Raw genomic sequence first — 21,908 nt, forward strand, 5'->3', positions numbered from 1 at the left:
TAGAATACAAAAAAAAAGCACACGCATGTTTTATTTTGGTCATTTGTCAGAAAATAACACGTGCGCACCTAATCATTGCGAGCCACTCGTGGTTAAATATCAGGTGTCAATGGGCGTCAGCCGGGGCTGATCTGATGCGTATTAACAAAGTGCACCCCAATATACACAAACTGCGGCCAGCAACACCCCCGAGCCACAGCAGGCATGGGGGCATGGCTCTAGGGCACGGACATATCCCACGGGTACACTTTGGGGGGAAAAGGGGCACCTAAAGGTGGTCACAAGAAGCCGTGAAAACCGGCGCTGCCGCCAAACAAACAGACGGTGCCCGTCCCAATTTCAAACCAAAGGTAACAACAATGCAAGTGGCACCCGTGCCAAACAACTTGTATTCCTGCCAACGTTGACAACAAACTACGGAGGTGGGGTGGGGTATTACCAACTGGTTTCGCGGCTTGCCGCTCAACTCCAACCATGCCTTGACCAGCGAGTCCTGCACTTTGCAGGTCACGAGCACGTTAAGCAAAGGATGACGATGACGACGCACGCACGCGCGCGCGCGCACACACACACACCAGACGATAACATGTACCAACGGAGTTGGAAAATCCTACACCGCCAGTAATATCTTTCAGTCGCCGAAGCGTTGCCAGCTGTGGGCAACCGCCTCGCCCCGGTCAACTTGCTCAGAACGACCGTGTCTGCAACTGCGGGAGGTGGTGGGGGTGACGACTGACCAGCCCGCAAGGGGGCGCAGGGGAAAACGGGTCATTAAAATTGATGGCGTGAACAGCGGGTGATGCAGATTCCGCGGCTCTCGGTGTTCCGTTATTAACATGGGTAACTGCATTTATTAAGGGGGGGGGGGGGGCACGCCCATGATTCTCAATTGGAACAATCCCAAAGTTAGGGTCATGGTTGTGTTCAAAGAAGGGGAACGCTTTCAATACCACCATCACATCAATTACGCCGATATTGATTCATCACCACCCGAGAGATTTAAAGAATTCTCGTTAAACGAGGATTTGTTACGATGTTTCGTCTCATTTGTACTGTCCAGTTTGTACCGTTCTGTATGGTTGTCGTTGTGCCCTAAAGGTATATCAGCATATAGTTTTCATCGGCATATAGTTTGCATCAAACACGTAAATCCCTACACAATTCGATGCATGCACAGGGAGTGTAAAGAATCGACTGTACGTGATGAATCGTGACACGCTGAGCAGAAAGGCAACATCTTCTCACGCAACTGCCGCCAGTTTTCATGACAGTAATAAAAGGGCCTTATCAGCAGAAGCCACGGTTAACACCACCACCCACGGCGGTCCACCACCCCCGAATTTCACTCCACCTTGGATGACACCAATTCACCACAACCCACCGGGCTTCACCGTCCACAAACGCTCGTTAAACCACCGCCCTTCCACGCGTAAATTTCAAACGGTGGGACATTAAAACGCAAACACAACGGTTAGACTGTGGTTTCCTCTGCTGTGTGTGCACGCGTGTGTTTGTGTCCGAGAGGGCTTCTCTGCCAGTGTAGCGTACACTTTGCCTCAATTCTGCCCGCGACACCAGACCGGCTGCGTGCCCTGCAGGGCAACCTCAACCCGCCAGCAGTGGCAGCGCGGGTTTAATTTAAAAAAATAATTAAAATTACAAAATGCTCCGTCGTTACGGTCGTGATGTTACACGTTGGCAGCTACCACGATGGTTTACTCGCCGAAGGGCACACGCTTAAAATCAGATCGTTTGCTCTGCCAGTGCAAACGATCTCCGTGCGGGTCACATAAATTAACAAAAATAATAACAAAAATTTGTTTTTATTTTACCACGCATGGCCCACTGAGCTATATAGCTCTTTTTCAGAAGCGACCTGGCCACAAATGATAGCTCAACGAAGTGGCTTATCATCATATGGAAATGTATTTCAGCCAAATAATCTAAACGCATGTTTCTAAATGTGGAGGGAAAAACCGGAGGACCCGGAGAAAAATTCAGGTGACCAGAGGGAGAACATGCAAACTCCAAATATACAAGCGTCAGGGTCGGTATCAAACCCACGACGTCTTATATAATAGGCGAGGTATTTAACGTCTCTCCACCGCGGCACCAAATTAAAACGCAGGTGGGAGCTCGCTCACTTAGCTTGACTCAGCTTGGTGGAGAACGGCGCGCAAGCCACGAGCAACTTCCACTGGAAAACCAAACGGTCTACGAGCGCAGACACGACCTCGCACCGCCGGGCTCCGGCCCAACGGCAATCATCACGGAGTCTGCACGGCAACGGAAAATGCCGTACGCGAACCAACGCGAGCACACACCCGTCTCCTCGCCAACAATATTTAGAAGCGTGCTTTGTAACGTATCTTTTTCTTTCCTGTACAAGGGGGTGAAAGGAGTGGGGGATGCGCCGTTTACCCCCCGTGGCGCCAAGGCCCAATCAGCTCGATCCCTCGTCGTCGTCGTCGTCGTCCTCATCGTCGTCGTCGTCCGAGTCCGAGTCCGACGGGTGCTCGAAGCCATTGAGCGTCGCCCCGCCCGCCGTGTCCGCCTCCACCCCCCCGGCACCCGCGGTCCCCGCCGGCTTGGGGGAAGCCGGGCCGCTCCGCGGGGAGTCGCTCCCGACGGGGGAGTCGATGTCCTCGTACCCCTTCACCACGCCGCCGCTGCTGCTCACGCCGCCGCCCCCGCGCTCCTCCGCCAGGTGGTTTCCACGCGCGCTCCCGGCGCCGCGCGTCTCCATGTCCTCCTCCTCGTCGTCGTCGTCGTCGTCCTCGTCGTCGTCGTCGTCGTCCTCCTCCTTGTCAAGCGGCGAGGAGGCCGCGGGCTCCGCGGCGCCGCCGCCGGCGCTGTCGGCCGAGCGGGGCCGCGCCGCCGTGCTGCTGCTGGCGACGCACACGCCGTTCGACTGCTCCGGCGACTGCTGGGGCCCGCTCGCCGTGTCCGGCGACGCCGACAGATGCTCCGCCGACGCTACGCGGCCGTCGCCGCCGCCGCCGCCCTCTCCGGGGCTCTCGGCACACTCCGTCTCCATCCGACCGGCGCCGCCGCCGGCGCCGCCACCGCCGCCGCCGCCGGGCTCGCACGAGGACGTCCCCTCGGCCGGAGAGCACGAACGCAGCTCCCCCGCCCGGTCCGACGAGCCGCCGGCGCAGCCGGAGCCGTCATCCGGGGAGGGCGGCGGAGAGAAGTCTCTGTCGGCGTCGGAGACCCCGTGGGCGCTGGCTTCCGAGAGCCGCGCCGGCGAGCGCCCGGGGCTGGAGCGCGACTCCGACGGCGCCCGGGTCGCAGTCACGTTGGGTGGCGGGGGCGGCGGAGGCGACGGACCGTCCGCAGCGGAGGAGGAGGAGGCGGCGGCGGTGGTCTGCGGGCTCTGAGAGGCGGCTGGGCCGTGGGTCGTTGGCCCGCCGGTGCCGGGCGCAGGCGCAGACACCTGCTGCAACTTGTGCCGCGCCTCTTTGAGCTGCTGCTGCAGCACCAGGATGGTGCTCTGCATGCCCTCCACCTCCTCATCCAGCTGGATGATGAAGTCGTTGAGCTCTGCGCGCGCGTTACACAAACACACGTACGTGAGCGGCGTGCCAAAAAGACACAAGCCTTGTCGTGAACGCGAGCACCACCGGTGACTTAACATTGAAGCCTACAGACAGTGTGGGTCAATGGCTCAACCACACACATACAACACGCGCAACCCAACGACAGTAGACACATCCACATGTGCCCATGCCACTGTGCCCGTACGGTAGGTATACAACAGTTCATGGATCAATCATTGAAAAGAACGAATTCGTTCATTTATACATGCAAACAATTTGTAGTGCAACCAAATTATAAACAAATGTAACTTTTAAGACTCGTGGAGCACCTTAGATTAGCACGGTTGGCTACGTACAGTCAAGTTCAATATTCATACGGAGCAAACTTTTAGAGTACTGACGAGACTAAAAACAGTTCACACCAATGGAACAGTGACCCCACCATCTTCACGGACACGCGGAGAATCGGCCAGCAACTGGCTCTCGGATGTTGAGCACAAAAACCAACCCAAGCTGGCGAGGACTCCCCGTCACACGGGGCCACATTTTGTTAACAAGACCCTAACCATAGCTCAAAACGCTCGCCAACCCACCCCACCCCACCCACCGTCCTGGCCGCTCTTGAGCTCCTGGCTGTACTTCTTCTGGAGCGCCAGCTCGGCTTCGAGCTGCGCAACGCGCCCCTGCGACAGCTGCCGACCCAACTCCTGGTTCTCCTGGATTAACATGCGGCACTTCGACATGAGTTTCTTGCCCGTTTGGCTGCAAACAACAGTCGGCACGGCACTCGGCAAAGGCGAAAAACACAAACGCGGCAAAGGGGGGTGTGGGGGGAGTTCTCGCTAGCCCTCGTAGTGGGGGAAGAGACATAAAAGAGCTTTACAGCTCATCGGATTCCTCCAGAATAAATAAAAATTCCGATTCTGAGATTAGTCGACGGGCAATGCATGCCTTGGCGCGGCGACCACAGCGGTTGTTTATCGTCAGCGCTTGGTGCAGCCTGTCACAAAATTAAAACTCGAGCACGGCCGCGTTTCAGCCCAGACAACATTTTCGTTTTAACTGCCTGCATAGAGGGGAAAAAAAAGCAGGTGGAGATTTAACTTTGTACGATTCGTACTTTTTCTTTTGACAATATTAATGGGACGAGTTAATACTCTGCAGCACGGATGGTTAAACAGCGCAACACGTTAACGTGAGTTTGACTACCCCTTGCTCCAATTTACGCGACTCTTTAGAAAGTAGATCTTACATACAATGGAACACAACCCCCAATGCCCGACTTGGCATGGGGAGACCATCTTGCAACAATGGGCTGTCAATTATGACTGAGAGGATCTTACAAGTGTGTACCATAATGTTACATCGCCTTCACGGGAGACATTACTGTGACTGCATTTATCAACATTGCGATGGACAGCCAACACGCGGTGCCACAGAACAAAAACATCAAAAAATCCCCCACGTAGCCTTTAACAGAATGTTGGGGCAATTGCTCTTAGCGAACACCTATAAAGGCCGGCAAGGCGCACGAGAGGGTGGGTGGCCAACACCACGCCCGGCCGCCTCCGTCTCCCCAGTGCTGATGCTTACACTTCACACCAGGTACTCATTTAAGGCCGAGTCTACCTCGGGGAGGCTCAGGACTAGTTCACATTTTCACCACAGTTATAGGTCACGAGTGGGAATCGAACTCGGGTCGCCGGGTTCGTAACGTAGTGCGCTAATGACTGTGCCACCGCTCCCCATTAAAACAGAAGACATGCACATCCCCCTCACATGTTACACTAGCAACTTGAATGGTAAAACTTCCTTTAAAATGTTTTTTACAGTTTTAACTGAGACTCATTAGTTTTTTTAACCATTAATCCCTCAACAAGTGCAATTACTCGGTAGATGTTTTCCAGCTGCAATAAAAGGTGAAATAAAAAACATGCCAAATTAAGAAAAATAATACTTAAATTAATCTACATAAATGCAAGCATTTAGTACTGACTCATGATCGCTACTTACAAGCGCCCACATATACACGTTTCACCACTTCCCTCTTGCAAAACTCAGAGCAACCATGCTTATACAGACAGCATTTACATTTATTTAACCGGGCGAGCAACCCTCGTTAATAAAATTAATCGGCAATGTACCTTATCAGGACAATTAACAGGTGTTTGGCACCACTGGTTGATTTAACTCATCCAAAGTCTATCATTAAACAATGCGTTGAGATTATTATTTTTAAATGAAGTGGTCAAACGTGCAGCTCTTGCCCACTTAAATTCCCACACACACATAAATAGATCTGCACCTTCAGGAACTTAAACCACAAGAGACCGTCTCCACGTACATCCAACACGAGCCACAGGAAATTTTCAGAGGAAACGATGTCATGATGTTAATTTTGGTGAATGCACGTTCGTTCGTTATACCTGTTGAATCGTTCAGGGAGGAATCGGCAAGCGAGACTGCCTGAGCTAAGCCCGCGAGCCCACAGTTCAGTCAATCAGGACAGAGTCAGTGGAGCGAGCGGGAAGGCGTGCTCGAAGGCGGAACGCTTAGGAGCTTTAGTGTGACGTCTCGCCTAAGCGTTCAGCCGCCACAAATGAATCGGTGGTGATCTTGATGCTGGGTTTGAGGTGATCGCGACTACTTCTGTTGCCCCTTTTAATGCGGACGCTTAACAGTTTGCACGCCAAAAAAGGCGAAAGTAACCTCCGCTTCCTCCTCTGCGGCACTAGAGACGCAGCAACCGCCGCTGCTGCTTTAGAGGCGTTACGGCTACAAGTCTGTGGAGTCTATGAGTGTGCACAGTGGCCCTTTCAAAATTTCAGTCTTTGCGATAAGTGTTCTTCACTGCCGGTGAGCAAAGCAGGTGCGACCAAGAGTCAATTAAAATTATAGTTTGGGATAGCTTTTACAGGCAGATTAATGCTACAGAGTTACACGTTATACACAACCGTGGGGGTTTTTTGTCGCGTGTCTGCGTTTTCCTGTGAGGGGAGGAAAAAGCGAGTCAACAGATGAACCGGCGCTCCCGAGGCCGGCGACACAACGGCTGTGTTCGTGTGTCCGTCGTTTCGTACGAGAAACACAACCCTCGAGCGCTGCAGGTGGCGGCGGTGGAGCCAGCGCGGCCGGGTCCTCCATCGCGGGTGGGGCCACCGGAGGAGAGGCGGCTACCACCACCCGCCCTCCCCCCCCACCCCCCCCCGCTCTTACGCCAGAAGAGTCTGCGGGGCAAGACGATCGTTTTGTTTTTGTTTGTTTTTTTAAACGTTTTGGTGTGTTACCTATCGGGCGTAAACTTCCAGGCACTCAGTTCATCGTGGGCCTGCTGCAGTTTGTCTTTGCTCTGCTGCAGCTCAGACTTCATTTTGGTGAAGAGCAGGTTGACGGCCGGGTCCACGAGACAGGAGCGCAGGTGAGAGGCGCTCGACAGCTGACCCTGCTTGAGCGAAGCGATCTGAGTCTGTTTCGGGTGAGGGGGGGTGTGCACGGTGCGATCGGCGCCGCCGCCACCGCCGCCGCCACGCCGTCGAAAATCCGCGCACCGCGGGAGCCCGGCGGCCGCAACACCGGGACACGAGCGCAGACGACGGTCGTGCACGGATGAATGGGAGGGGCGAAGGAGAAAAAAAAGACAAAAGCACGACAAGTTAGCACGGCAGAAAGTGAGCGATTTTAGTAAACAGAGCACATTCAACTACGAGCCATATGTCAAACGCACCCAATTCAGCGATTCAGATCTCTTCTGAAGCTATGACCAAATCATCCGGAATGCCCCAAATCTTGTTAAATCCTGGAAGCTAAGTGAGTTCTTGGAGGGGAGATTGCCTGAGAATGCCAGGTTTAGTAGGCCTTTGAGCTATGAGGTGGCCAAAAGATGATAGCACGGCAATGGAATTACTGAAACCATTTACGGAGGACAAGTGCTCACTTCTTCCTCGTATTTGTGGGGTTTCTCCAGGTACACCAGATTCCACCCAAATGCCACTCATCAATTAAATTAGTCAAACATCGAAATGCAGGACTCTCCTGAAAAAAACACTAAATCTTGAGACTCGGAGATGCTTTCCTGGGCATCTAGACGGCATTCTTAAAGTTATTACTGTGCTCACGATGCACGTATAAAATCATGCATAATAACGTCAAAGTCAAACAACGTAATTTAATTTATTCAAATGCTGCACAACTCTCCATGCTAAATACTACACAACAAATGATTCTATGTGGCAACAAAATTTTAACTGCAACCCCAAATAATAAGAGATCGTCAAAATGGCAAGGCGGGCGAATTTTATCTTTCAATGTCAATCAATACAACCCATTTTACCTGGTGGAAACACCTTGCCTCGCCACAGAGAAATCAACAACAAGAATATACATTGGGTTGTTGTTTTGTTTTCTTCTGTGTTCTCAACAACTGCGTGTACACATATCTAAAAGAATGGCATTAAAATACCGGCCCTGTGTATGTGCGTGTGTCTTTTGGAACGTACCGCACGGTAACACCGATGAGCCCTGGCACCAGTGATTCATTCTGGCGACCGCTGCCCGATCACACTGACATGCGGCCGAGCGGTTTTCAACGTTTTGCGAGCGTACTCAAATACCGATCGGTTCAATCGTGACTAAAAAATATAACTCGATTTGTATATATGTTGAACTTCTTACGCTACAAAACAATGTCTAAGGATTTGGGACTCCACCAATCCACTGTCAGACAGATGGTCTACAAATGGAGAAAGTGCAAGACCACAGTCTCTCTACCCACCAGTCATCCTACCAAAATGTAACCAAAAACAAACCAGAAAATCATCAAGGAAGTCACAAAGCACCCCAGAGAAACATCCAAGGATCTGCAGGCCACACTTGCATTGGCCAATGTGAGTGTTCATGACGCAACTATCGAAAAAAGACCGAAGAAGATTGGCATTCATAGAAGGATAGCAAGGAGAAAACCACTCCTCTCCAAAAAGAACACTGCTCCTCGTCTGAAGTTCGCCAACGAGCAAACAGATGATCCACAAGACTTCTGTAACAATGTTCTCCGGACAGACGAGTCAAAGGTAGAACTTTTTGGCCGCAATGAGAAACAGTGTTTGGCGAAAACAAAACAATGCTTGCGAACAGAGGAACCTCATTCTTACTGTCCTCCAGACAGTCTCGTCCCTTCACCTGATGAAGGCCGCTTGTGTTGTGGCCGAAACGTCGTGAGAATTTTATTGTGTTATTTTATTTTATCAATTTATTATTTTATTCTCATTCTACGTGACTTTACCGAAAGAACCAAAGAAGACTCATTCTTACTGTCAAGCATGGTGGTGGGATAGTGATGGTTTAAGGCTGCTTTGCTGCCTCAGGACCTGGACGGCTTGCCACCACCAACACAACCGTGAATTCTGCATTGTATCAGAAGATTCTAGGGAAGAATGTCAGGCCATCGTCCATGAGCTGAAGCCGAACCCAAGTGGGCCTTGCAGCAAGACAATGATCCTAAACATACAAGTAGATCTACAAAAGAATGGCTGCAGAAGAAGGATTTCTGTATTTTACAATGGCCTGGTGAATGTCCAGACCTAAAAAAAACCCATCGAAATGTTGTGGCAGGACCTCAAGTGAGCTGTCCATGCATGACAACCCTCAAATGTAACCGAGTTAAAGGAGTTGTGGAAGGAAGAATGGGACAAAATTTCTCAAATTTCTCAAATCCGATGTCAGATACTGACCAAAGGTTACAGGAAAAGCTTAGTTGCAGTCATTGCTGCTCAAGGCGGTGTCACCAGTTACTGAAACTAAAGGCTCACTTACTTTTTGACGCATAGTCATTCAATGCAGAATCATGTGAGAACACAAATATTTTGAAAGAGTATCATGTTTGTGTCATTTGTTTAATCAGGTTATTTTGTTTATCGATTGTGAAAACTTATATCAAGATCTAATACAATTTTAAGTTTGAAATATGTAAAATGTGAAAATCCTATGGGGTTCACTTTTTCTCGGCACTGTACCTAAACGTAACGCGTGGCTGTGAAAATTGGGTGACGAGGGGAGCAGTCTCATAAAGAAACATCATCCTTGAGCGGGTTTTCCCCGTAATAGACAGATAGATACAATGCATAAATGGTTTCAACTTAACCTTTTCCCGTTTCGATGGCGTACATGTACGTCAGCACGTGCATGTACGCCGTCAGTTTTTCTTCCGATTCCTTTCCGTTGACGTACAGGGAAGAAAAGCTCAAATAAAATAACTTTATCGGTACCTAGGCTCTCAAAAGGCCATGTGGGAGAGCGTGCGGCACAGTTTGGCACCAGCCATAGTAGAGTGCAGTCGTGTCACTACTGTTCTCTGCCGTGAGTAAAATGTCTTGAAAAACAGCAGCACTATGCCTCTAAATAAAATTAACAATGAACCGCTTGCGAGTTCCCAGATTCAACGGTGAACGGGACACCCACCCTGCAACTTGTAATCGGAAAATGGTTTTAAGTTTGACAGCATTAGATACATGGATGTATCCCCTAACAGAGGCGTGGGGGGGGGGGTGAATCATCACACGTCTCCTCACCGCACACTCCTGCATCTCCTGCTCCTTGGTGGCGAGACGCATCACCAGGATGTTCTCCCGGCGCAACGACTCCTGCTGCTGGTGCTTGAGCCGCTCCTCGGACTCGCGCAGGCCAGTCACGTCGCTCGCTGGTCCACGGTAGACGGTGTGGCAGGCGGTTCACGCACGCACAACACGCACGCCATGGCACACCCAACGACGGGCGCGCGCGCACACACACACGGATGCAAGTTACGTTACACTTAAATCACAGCGCGTCTTGCTGACGTGATGGTTTAACTTTACATCGTTTAAAAAAAGTTCCTGATACGAGAGTAAAATCAAATAGGTAGCAGTCAACTCACAGTTGAGATCTGCGAGCTTCGACTCCAGGGTCCTGAGGTATCCCTCCTGCTGCTTCCACCTGCGTAGAACAAAAAAAAAGAGAGGTTCACTGCACATCGCAACGTCACCGCGCTGCAGACCACAGCAGCATCGTCATGTCCCCTCAGCTCAAACACACTTAGGATTGTTAAGATGCACTTAAGCGGTGCTTATGTAGTCATACAGTCGGCCAAAAAGTAACACAAATTAAATATACGAGCTTCAGCAATGCCTGCTTCAGGTTATAGAGTCGTTCATTTCCTTCAAAGGTTTATTTATCGATTTTTTTAATTGGTTATTGATTCAAAGTCATAGAATCAATAATCAAATCCAATTTAAATTTAGCAATTAATTAACCAATTGGCCTACGACACCGTTCCAATCACAAGGCATGTTTTCAGTGTGACCGGTCACGTGATAGCCCATTGTATGTACTAAACAAAACTTACAGCCCTTTGTCGGTTCACTACTGAATGAAGGCCTCATCACATTTTGTTAATTATAGGGCTTTATTGGCCAAAATTCACCATGCTCCTCTGGGGGGGGGGTTCAGGTTTAGCAGACAGACAAATGTTTATATTTAAAAATCGGAAGTAACAACCCAAGTCTGGAACACTGGTCACCATGCCCCATCTAGCGACATGACTTGCCCAAGCCCACTTTACTTTGCAGTCAATATTAAGTCTCAAACTTGAGTATGTTTTGTAAACCACGTACGTGTTCCTATTTCTAAATGTAATTCTCAGCATATGCACCTTTCCATGCTTCATTGCACTTTTCAGCATTTATTTAAATTAACGTGACAAACCTTATGAATTAGCCGCGTCGGGTGGCGGTGGGTTACCGACACATTTCTATTTACACGATCTAACCAAAAAAATAACCTTTATTATAAATAATATTGGTAGCAAAATCATACGTCTTAAACTAAATCCACAATCTACACCGGAAACAATCGATTCCCAAGAACACGATTGGATGCAGGAATCGCGACGAGTCGTTGACAGGTGTAAAACGCATATTTCAGCCGGCAAGGCAAAACGGCGGGTGGTGACGCGTCACCGAAGGCATTTTGATACCAAAGAGACATTTTCTGCGCACCTCACAAAGAGGTCTTCCCTCGACATGGCGCGCAACTCGTCGTCAGAAAGACGCACCTGAGGACGGGAAAACAAACATCCGTTACCATTACAAGCGAATCCATTAACCAGCAAATAAAGAGGTCGGTGCGGCTGCATCATCAGCAATATTAAGTTTTGAAACTGTTGACGCTAGAGCAGGCATGGGGAACTACCGATGGTCGAATGGGACTTTCAAATACCTTTGGGAGGCAACCACACATTTCCACACACAAATCCGTCACTTTTATTGTATGCAAGCGGTTGCTTTTGCTTTGACTTCTATTTGCATCATAACTTTACTTTATTTCTTACAGACAATGCGCGCATCTGAGAGTTACCATGTTTTTTTTCCCAGCATATGCCCCCGCATCACTTATAATCAAAGCACTGGTGACACGTTACAGGCGCCAGTGTTTTTGGTAAAGATCTCCATGGCTTACCCGCTTGGCGGGTGGCTCCCCGTCTGCCATGGCCAACTCTGCAACGGCACACACGCGACATTATGTACAACTACCTTTAACGGTACCGATAAGACGTTTACGAGCATTTAGAACACCTATTGGGTGCGCCACGCGTTCCAACACAGCAGACTCGGCAGCCCGCTCTGACGCACGCACAAGGCAAGCACAGGTCAGCGCAGAGCCAAGTAACCATTAAGATGAACATAAGAACGCACCTTAGAGCTAAACAACGCAATACGGTTAGCACGAGACGGCAGACAAGCGGGAAGCATTGCTGAATACATGGGACAACCGAAAAAAAACCCCAGCAAGGTTAAGATAGAAGGTGCACAATAACACGAAGCAGCAACTCATTGCAAACTTGCAGGGCAAAAAACACCACAGACACTGAACGGCGGGGGTAAACACAACGCGCCTTGCAGAACAGGGGCACAGAACTTGAGATGGAAGGGCTGAATGTTGCATGGCTTACAGAGGAATGCAACACGAGGAGGCAATCACACACATAGGGCTGGATACTTAGTAATAATACTCAAAAGGTGATTGATGGGAGCGCAAATGCGCGATCTTAAGCATGAGACCAGTCCCGCTGTGCCCTGTATGGTCTCATGCCATCACCATACGTGTACTGCACGTACGATGCACATTGCATTAAGATCATAACCTCGAAAATAGTTTTTTTAAATGTGGCCTTTTATTTTAGACAGCAGAGGACAACAAGACAACTGTCTATACTGGTTATATCCCTGTTAGAAATCTTGTTGAGTATCGCCATCATTTCTTACTGCTGCCTTATGCCTCAGGTTTTGGTGGGCTGAATATACGGCATGCGAAAGTCAGTTTGCGTGGTAGAGATGGCAACACATGAGTGGAGCATACCTTACGAGGAAGACAGCGCACGAGACAAATGCATTTAATAAAGCGTTGCTTGCACAACAGGTAAAACGCGCACAGAACAGCTCATTACAGACAGCCGGATTCGCCGCAGCACAGCTTGCAAGACAGCATACTCAGTACAACTGGATCCAATGCAACGCGGTTTTATCCCATTTTGACAGCCTACCAAAAAGCACGGCTCAATGTAACACGTTTTGAATGGTAGGGATGCAACACAACCGAGAGCAGACAAGAGGATATGATCAAAAGCAGCGCAATTTGCGAGGCACAACATCACCCGTGACAACTGCGTTCCATGGCAAGACGGAGTGACACAGTTTGACAGCGCGCAACGGCGCGAGAGAGCAACTTAAGTGTAATGCAACGAGGTTTGCAAAACAGGAACACCGATGCAACAGCATCCAACCACACACAAACACCCTCAGCACGGCCCTTTTCGGCGGCATGAAACACAAAATACCACGAGTAAAATGAGGAGAAAAACGCACGCAATGTTTTCGTAATGTATTGAATTCACTTCACCCGAGTGGACTGAATTGGCTCTGCCTAGCAAATGTTTGACTCAAGAGCCGACTGGCAGGTCGCTGCTATACCACGGTTAGGGCACCTCTTCTTGCGAGATGTTTATAGAGTTGAGTGCTGTTTGCGGTGCTGCATCAATGCACGGTGTATTATATTGATTAAGAGGTCCTTGAAAGCGCCGAGGTCTTTAAAAGCGTCCAGTTTCCCGCGCAAGGGTCACGCAGGGGCGACTCAAAGCGACAAACATCTCCAGCTCAAGTCTGGACAAACGTCGCGACACACTCCCCCCACCCTTAAAACAACACCGCGGACATCTAAGAACCATAAAGCTGCTCGTGCAACTGCGGCCATAACGAAGCGCAATTGAAAAGCTTCGCTTATTTAATGCAACACAACAAAAAAATAACGCGTGAGGGAAGCGGTGAAGCCTGCAGCTAGGCCGCGGCCTACAGGCCCACGCTTCGCCCATATACCCCCCCCCACCCCACGAAACCCTCACAGCACCGCGCTCTTTACGGACCCGGTGTCGAACCCAGGAGAACTTACGTCGGTTGGAGGTGTGCGGGCGGCCGAGACGAAGCCCCGGGGTGGCCGCGAGAATCAACAACGCGGCGAGGGGGGTCGCGACAGCCTTCGGCGACTCAAATCCCGCGAACTGGACGAATCAAGATGGCGGCGGCGTCACCAGCACGGCCGCGCGTCACGTGGTCGCGGTCCACCGCCCTCGAGATTTCCCACAGCGGATAAAAGGCCGCTTTGTATTTGCCAGTGCGCTTACGCACGAGTAATTACATTTCCCAGTTTGCGTGGGCATGGTCCACCGCCCTCGAGATTTCCCACAGCGGATCGGCCCACGGGGCTACTTTACAATTTGCCAGTTCGCTTACGCACGAGCCATTACATTACCCAATTTGCTTGGGCATGGGGGAGTCGCGTTTATATTTACTGGCTCGCATGCGTGCAGGCAGAGGGGGCACCGTTTGTATTTTGCAGTTGACTCGCGCATCAGCCGGTGGCTTTGTATATTTACCAATGAATTTAGGTCTCAGGCGAGTGGGTTCGTGTATTTTTTTATTACTAGCTTCCTCACGCACGGGAAATTTTAACATTTATTAAATGCACGCCGAGTTGGCAATGGTGCACATGCAACATTAGCAAATACAAACTCGACACGCTCGTCAATGAGACGACACGCATTTAATTCCGCTTCAAGTTTCGATTCGCGCGATTTGGCTACGTACGGTGCGAAAGAAGTTCAACGCACAGCGCATACACACGTGCAGTAGTTTAGTGGAACGCGCTCCTGAATGTCGCCCCCCTCGCATATACGTGAGTCCACTCCGGGCGCTCCGGTTTCCTCCCACGTGTTAGGACTCGCTAATTGACCGAAAGCATCGGGAAAAGTGTTGGCGCCGGCTCAACGCACGCCTGGAAGCCCTCCAGCGTGTCTGGTTCTTACTCAGCGAATGTGAGACGCAACTTTGCGCGCTATCTGCGCTATGTAAGATTAGATTTTTTTTTAAAACACGGCATGGAGCACAGCGTGAAGGAACATGGAGCAGAGCACCGCGCGCATCAAGCTGTGCAAGGCACGAACCGCGACGCGGAATGGAGCGCAAACTGACGGAGCGTGGAGTTGTCCACACGTTGAACATGCAAGGCATCCAATTCTAGATTTGAAGCTTTCGTGACTGCAAGGATTCATACTCTTTGGTTTTATCGGTAAAGTCACGTAGGTAAAATAAAATAAATGAAAACAATTTTGCTGTGACGGTTTCCACCTGAAGACGGAAACTTGTGTTGCCTCCGAAACGTCGTGATTTTATTTAGTTTTAATTTATTTTATTTTACCTACGTGACTACCGAATTAACCAAAGAGTATGCAAGGCATCATTAGACCTCCTTTGCCAGTACCAAAATATAATAATAGGGTTTTTCCCCTTTTTTCTGGCAACAAAACTTAAACCTTTTTTTACAAGGAATCATTTGTGCATTAAACACAATACTTGCGGTCAAAATGCAAACAAAAAAACACTGACAATATGATGCATTGTCGTTTAAACTGATTGGTCCACACCAGAGACGGCTTTCTTTTGAGCCTCGTCTCAATTGGTGCTCGACTTTTTGGCGTCATCTGGTCTAGCACCAATTGAGACTTGGCTCTAAAGAAAGCTGTCTCTGGTGTGGACCAATCAGTTTCAAGGACAATGCATCATATATTATCATGAGTGTGTGTTTTTGTTTGCATTTTGACCGCAAGTATTGTGGCTAATGCAGACATGAATCCTTGTAAAAAGGTTTCAGTTGTTTCCAGAAAAGAAAAAAGGGGGAAAACCCTATTATCATGCAAGGCATGTTCATTGTCCACACTGAAAGAACCAGAGTATGTATTCCTGCAGTCACAAAAGCTTCAAATCAAGAACATGCAAGGCATGTACCCCCAACATGGCGTGGAGCATTTATCGACGGATCGTGCAGTAGGGCACATCCATCACGAGCCCACCGCGCAAGCAAAGCATCGAGTTTGTTTATTTCCCATTCGCTGTCGTACATCCGAGCGGTAGCGATCGAGATTTTCCGTTCACCAAGGGCCTTCGCTCGACTTACCCCTCTGTATATGTATGTGCGTTTAACTTCTTTCGCGCCGTACGTAGCCAACCGTGCTAATCGGAGGTGCTTTGAATCAGCCCGTTGGCAATGTTCATAACCGTCGCGGAAACGCAATCTTAGCCGCACTGATCGGGAACTAGAGGGGAGGGGAGGGGGGGAACAATTTTCAACCTGGCCTGGCAGCAACACCACTCTTGTAATGTAGCGTCGCTGAAAGCACGTGTCTATGCACGTTTAACTTCTTTCACGCCGTACGTAGCCGACCATGCCCCACCCCCCGGTTTAGCTGTTCGAGTTCGTTATCTCATTTGTTGCGTATGCTGTCCACGCTGCATTGTGGAGTGTTTGGTCTCAAATGCCCACTTCGGCCTGGCGCCTCGAGGTGCACCGGATGGGGGTCGCGGGGTGGGGGGGTATCAACAGCAAAATTGCCGCGATGTACAATAAATTATGGACATTCATTTCTCTTCGCGTTATCATTGGGTCACGCAAAATTAAGCATCGGTGTGGACATGTGGCCCGCGCCAAAGGTGTTTGACGGTCGGACTCAGAACCCGCTGTACGCACTGCCAGCTCGCTTCAAAGTACACAATGGCCGACTTTAAAACAGCACTCTCGTTAAATTTTGATTTAAAGCTTTCGTGACTGCAGTAATTCATATTCTTAGTTTTTTCGGTAAAGTCACGTTGAAGGGAAACAACAAAACAATAAAATATATATAAAACAATAAAAAATTCTCACGACGTTTCGACCATAACTCATCTGAAGATGACCGTTTGAGTTATGGTCGAAACGTCGTGAGAAATTTTTCATTTTACCGAAAAAACTAAGAATAAGCACTCTCGTTATTCTACGTAAAAAGTTCACGGGAAGGTGAGAAACCCCCTGTACAAGCCACGCCCAGTGTGACGCGGCCGGTGACGATGATGCCGATGATGTCACCATGCGGCGAGTCGATTAAGTCTATCAATCGACGAATGGGGGCCACCCCCCACCATCCTGCCTCCCGAAGGCGGGAAACCCCCTGTACAAGCCACGCCCAGTGTGACGCTGCCGGTGACGATGATGTCACCAAGCCCCGCCCATCATGACTCCCACGGGAACCGAAGCGACACTTATTTTGTTCTCCCGCTGTCTTCCTCGCAAACCGATTGGCCGAGCGATCGAGGGCGTGAATCGGTCGAGTATCCGACGCCCTTCAACAATCGATAGAGCCCAGCTCTGCGCTCCCTCGCCCTCCTTCCCCTCCACCCGGCCCCTTCCCTCCGTCGAAATTTCACGGCGCCACGCCAGAGGCGCTATCGTGCGGCCGAGGCGATGGTGACGACGGTTTTCCCACGCGCGTGGCCCCTCTCCATCGCGTGCAAACCCTTCAGCACGTCCTGGAACGGCAAAACCTTCTCTACGACGGGTCGGATCTGCGGGAGTGCAAGAGTGGGGAGGGGAGGGGGTAAACAGCAACCAATCAATCAAAACATGCTATTATCTACGTATATAGAAGGGAAATTTGTGAATATGTGTGGCTGTTCGAAATGTTTAGCATACTTCAAAATATGCAACAAACTTGAAATTTGGCATGTGGGTAGCTTCCAGACTGTACACAATGCAAAAAGTATAAAAAATTACTTTTGTATTTTGGGGGGCGGGCGCAATAATGGATATATTTTGCACGGCAAGTGAGCGGTGACGTCACATCTCTGTCATGTCACCTGCATGCGGCAGCGTCACGCAGTGTGCCTGCTGACGTCACGCACCCCCACCCTCCGTGTAGGTCGTGTATTAATCCGAGACAAGAATCCAAGTCCCGGGCGAAGCCGGGTAGTAAAGCTAGTCTTATATAGATTTACATAGTGCATGATTGTTACAGCTTGTCACGCTGTGAAACATGGCCCAGCCAGCGCAGTGAGTACGGGTTAAAATGGCTGATACACACTTCAATGGTTACGGTAATGTCCCTGAAGATTATAATGATCATAGTTACAAAACAGGGTGAGCCCTGATTGGCTGCTTGAATCAAGCAATCCGCACCTCCGATTAACTCGGTAGGCTATGTATGGTGCGAAATAAATTCACTATACATACAAACATTAGGTATGAAGAAACATGGGTACTCACATAAACGAAATGGGACCAAAGCTGAACAGTTCACAAAGAAGCGTGGCGAAGCACAAACCTCGCAATTATGACGAGAGAGGGGAAGAGCACACGCAATTTATTGACGTCATATTGCCCGATTATCTAAATTATTTAGCTGCTATAAATTTCCACGTGATGAGCCACTTCGTTGAGCTATCGCTTGTGGCCAGGTCGCTTCTGAAAAATAATCAAAAAGCTCAGTGGGACTTACACGGTAAGATAAAAAAATAGTTTAGTTTTATTTCTATATTTTTGTTTCAGTGATTTGTTTACCTTTCCTATATTTTCCACTCCTATCATGTTTTTGTATTCGTTGTCACGTTATGACCCGCCTCAACTGGACATCTGTGAAAAAGAGCTTTGTACGTCATCTGATTCCTCCAGTACAAATAAATATTCTGATTCTAAAATGTGAGTGCGACATTGCGCAGAATAGCCGGTGGGGTTGAGGATACAATGACGGCATCGGTGGCCAATATATCAGCTCGTGAGCAGACGCTAGACGGAACCATCGCACCACGAGGCTGTGACGACGACCGGCTTGTGGAGCCCATTTCACCGCTCCATCTCAGCGATAGACGCACTCTCTCTCCGGTGTGTTCCCTCCTTTAGATGGCACTCCATCGTTAGTCTCGACCACCACCCACCAGGCCACATCGTCCCTTCCAGCGACGCATCCTGCCCAAGCCCGCTCAGTTTTATGACTTTAATCGGTCAATATGACGCCTGTAACTTGCGTGTGTTCTCTAATCCACGTGTTCCTCTTGCTGTCTCTCGGTTTAATTCCAAGTGTACACTTTTCCACGCTTCTTTGCAAACTTTTCAGCCGCTTTTCCTTCCATTTGTTTGGTCAGTGCCCTCGTTAAATTTCATTCAGCAGTGGATCGACCATGGCCGACGACGATTAACCCTTTCCCGTTGCGATGACGTGCATGGTCCATCATCGCAACGGAACCGGAAGAAAAAATTAAATAACTTTATCGGTACCAAGGCACCCACAAGGCCATGCGGGAGGGCGTGTGGCACAGTTTGGCACCAGCTATCGTAGAGTGCGGTCGTGTCGCTACGTTGTTTGCGGTGAGTACAACGTCTTTAAAACCAGTGGTGCTATGCCTCTCTAAATAAAATCAACGCTGAACCCGACGCGCCTTTCCGAGAATCAGCGGTGAACGGGACACCCACCCTGCAACTTCCAGACGTCTCGGAACGGGAAAGGGTTCATTTTTCATTTCGTCCAGCAGTGGATCTACTATGGCTGACGACGATTAAATGATGATGCCCTCACCTTCTTGTTGTTGACGAGCTCTGCGATGTCGTCGAGGGCGGGGCCGTTGGGCGTGAAGAACCCCCAGCGGTAGTGAACTCCGCTGTAGAAGCTCTGAGTGCACGAGGACAACAACGGGGAGGGGTTACCGTCACCGCCGCCACCATCACCACGGCAGCGGCGCTGTGATGCGATAAAAACAGACTAGGAGCGAATCACCGATCATGCAGATAAATAAAAACAACAATTTTTTTTATATATGTAACAGCTTTTTTTTGCATGTATGATATTGAATACTTTTTACTGTTGAGTGCTTTGAGTGCTGGAAAAGCGCGATATAAATAAACTGCATTATTATTATTTTTGCAGGTAAGGCCCACTCGAAAACGTACAGTTCTAAATGTGGAGTGAAAAACCAGGGGACCCGGAAAAAAATCCACACGACCCCGGGGAGAGAGAACATGCAAACTTCAAATATACAACAGGCTTCTCGGTCGGGATCGAACCCACGAACTCCTGCACACCAGGCGAGGTAGTTTACATCTCGTCACACACAAACGCAGCAGCAATCATCGCAGACAAATCCGGGCTTGCTGGCCACGTGCTCCGTCACGTCCGTGTTGCACAGCGACAGCTGCCACTGTGGGTGGTGGGGGGTGGCACCTTCCAATGCTTTGTTAAGAATGAGCGAATCGGCGAGGTGAACGATCGTGCCCTTGGGGCTCGTGCGCAGGGGACGCCGCGGTGGGGGGGGGGGGATGCCGCGCCACTCACGGAGAGCACCCTGCGGCCCAGGGTGAGGCCCGACTTCACCATGCCGTCGCCGAGGCCGTAGCGGTCGGCGTTGAGCAGCAGCGGCGTCACCAGCGTCACGTACTTGGCGCTCGTCCACGGTCGCAGGCAGCGCAGGGCCCACTGCTCCAGCGAGCCCCCGACCCCGTCCAGCACGAGGTCGAATCTGGTGGGGTGGGGGGCGATGGTGGGGGGGAATGGTGGGGGGGAATGGAGGTTGGAGGGGGGGGGGCCAAATGGGATGTTTAACACGTAGTAGGCTTTCACAATCAATATTATTCATAATAGAGGTTTCTTTTGGGTTAGATCTCGTAAATATAAATGTGTCGTTAACCCACCACTACCCGACATGGCCAATGAGTAAGGTTTGTCACGTTAACAAATATAAGCCAATTAGTAATTACTTCGGCACACCGGCGTGTTAGAGAGTAAACCCTCAGGCGATTTGCCAGAATTGTGAAGGGTGGTCATGGTGGTGGGGCAACGACACATTAATATTATTTACACGATCTAACCCAAAGGGGGCGCGGGGAGGGCAGGGGTCAGCAGCAGCAGCTCATGGCGAGAGTGCCCGTGGGTGCTCCGGGAGGGGAGGTCAAGGGGCAGGGGTCAGCAGCTCACGGCGAGAGTGCCCGTGGGTGCTCCGGGAGGGGAGGTCAAGGGGCAGGGGTCAGCGCTCACGGCGAGAGGGCCCGTGCGCGCTCCGGCAGGTCGCGGTGGCGGTAGTCGAGGGTGTGGTCGGCGCCGAGGCCGGCGAGGAGCGGGCGGGCGTCCTCGCTGCACGTCGCCGTCACGTGGGCACCCCACGCCTTCAGCAGCTGCGCGGGGGGCAGGACGGGGAAAGCCGGAGCGGCGTCAGGGGTCGCCGCGGGGTCGCCGCGGGGTCGCCGCGGGGTCGCCGCGGGGTCGCCGCGGGGTCGCCGCGGGGTCGCCGCGAGGTCCCGTTTCGACGCTTGAGACGCGATACGACGCCCTTTGCGTCAGGGTTACGATTCGACGTAAGAAGATGTTCCGTTGGTTTTGTTTTCTTCTTCACGAGAAATCTTCTGTCGCGATGCGATATCGTTCGTCACGTGCCATGTTGCACGATACCGATACGATGTTTTACGACGGGATATCATTTATTGCGGCATGCTGTCGTGCTTCACAATGCGATGTACGGTCTGTTCTCCTGTAACATGGTTCCTGAAGAACACCGCGTTATGGAAAAATCGCGTTATAATAAATCATATATAATGTAGGGGTAAAGCGCAGTCCGCGATAACACCGTGAGATGCCTAAGCAGGCCGAATAAAGACTGAGGTGCGTGGGTAGCGTCTAGAAGGATCCAGCAGCATCCCACCGCCTTGTGTGGTGCTGCTACGCTGACGCAGCCGTAAGAACGCCTGTTCCTACTCGCGCTGCGACGTAGTTGCAGTCACTCAATCGCGTTATATCCAATTTGCATCCGCGTTATAAAAAAATGCGTTCCATAATACACTCACCATCGGTTATATCCAACTCGCGTTATGAAAACAGCACGCGGCGTTACAGAACAGATTGTAGACCGACGACGATGCGACGTAATGTTCCGTATTATCTTTTCAACAGCGCGATATCTTGCACGACACGGTTGTCAAACTTTTCGCGGTACGATGCAG

The 21,908-nt window shown here is 50.4% G+C and overlaps 3 protein-coding genes across 5 annotated transcripts in view; all 3 read right to left on the minus strand.

Moving 5' to 3' along the window:
* Positions 1-6,106, minus strand: LOC116955635 (uncharacterized). The gene is made up of 3 exons (XM_032976823.2): positions 5,966-6,106; positions 4,147-4,301; positions 1-3,543 (listed from the first exon to the last, which is right to left on the minus strand). Exons 2-3 carry the CDS (start codon positions 4,280-4,282, stop codon positions 2,444-2,446), a joined length of 1,236 nt encoding a protein of 411 aa, XP_032832714.1. The 5' UTR covers positions 4,283-4,301; positions 5,966-6,106; the 3' UTR covers positions 1-2,443.
* On the minus strand, positions 4,919-15,536 carry WTAP (WT1 associated protein). Its single transcript, XM_032976824.2, has 6 exons — positions 14,013-15,536; positions 12,027-12,064; positions 11,567-11,622; positions 10,447-10,505; positions 10,103-10,230; positions 4,919-7,005 (listed from the first exon to the last, which is right to left on the minus strand). Exons 2-6 carry the CDS (start codon positions 12,054-12,056, stop codon positions 6,823-6,825), a joined length of 456 nt encoding a protein of 151 aa, XP_032832715.1. The 5' UTR covers positions 12,057-12,064; positions 14,013-15,536; the 3' UTR covers positions 4,919-6,822.
* Positions 14,521-21,908, minus strand: part of RTN4IP1 (reticulon 4 interacting protein 1) — a 14,327-nt gene continuing 6,939 nt past the window's right edge. For all 3 annotated transcript variants that reach the window (XM_032976845.2, XM_032976846.2, XM_032976850.2), the window contains exons 7-10: positions 20,950-21,086; positions 20,251-20,434; positions 19,498-19,590; positions 14,521-17,494 (exon numbers count right to left, since the gene is read on the minus strand). In XM_032976845.2, coding sequence (XP_032832736.2) covers positions 17,375-17,494; positions 19,498-19,590; positions 20,251-20,434; positions 20,950-21,086 — 534 coding nt within the window. In that variant the 3' untranslated portion in view covers positions 14,521-17,374. The remainder of the gene's footprint in view (positions 17,495-19,497; positions 19,591-20,250; positions 20,435-20,949; positions 21,087-21,908) is intronic.

Source organism: Petromyzon marinus, chromosome 60 (assembly GCF_048934315.1).
Source record: "Petromyzon marinus isolate PM22_M1 ecotype Great Lakes invasive population chromosome 60, UKy_Petmar_22M1.pri1.0, whole genome shotgun sequence".
Taxonomy (NCBI): domain Eukaryota; kingdom Metazoa; phylum Chordata; class Hyperoartia; order Petromyzontiformes; family Petromyzontidae; genus Petromyzon; species Petromyzon marinus.

Excerpts from the sequence above, each read along its gene's own strand:
- LOC116955635 (XM_032976823.2), bottom strand. The coding sequence starts at position 4,282 with ATGTCGAAGTGCCGCATGTTAATCCAGGAGAACCAGGAGTTGGGTCGG. Across the intron at positions 3,544-4,146 it reads GCTCAAGAGCGGCCAGGACG|AGCTCAACGACTTCATCATC; the intron begins GTGGGTGGGGTG and ends ACGCGCGCGCAG.
- WTAP (XM_032976824.2), bottom strand. The coding sequence starts at position 12,056 with ATGGCAGACGGGGAGCCACCCGCCAAGCGG. Across the intron at positions 11,623-12,026 it reads GGGAGCCACCCGCCAAGCGG|GTGCGTCTTTCTGACGACGA; the intron begins GTAAGCCATGGA and ends TCCCGTCCTCAG. Across the intron at positions 7,006-10,102 it reads AGGAGATGCAGGAGTGTGCG|ACTCAGATCGCTTCGCTCAA; the intron begins GTGAGGAGACGT and ends CACCCGAAACAG.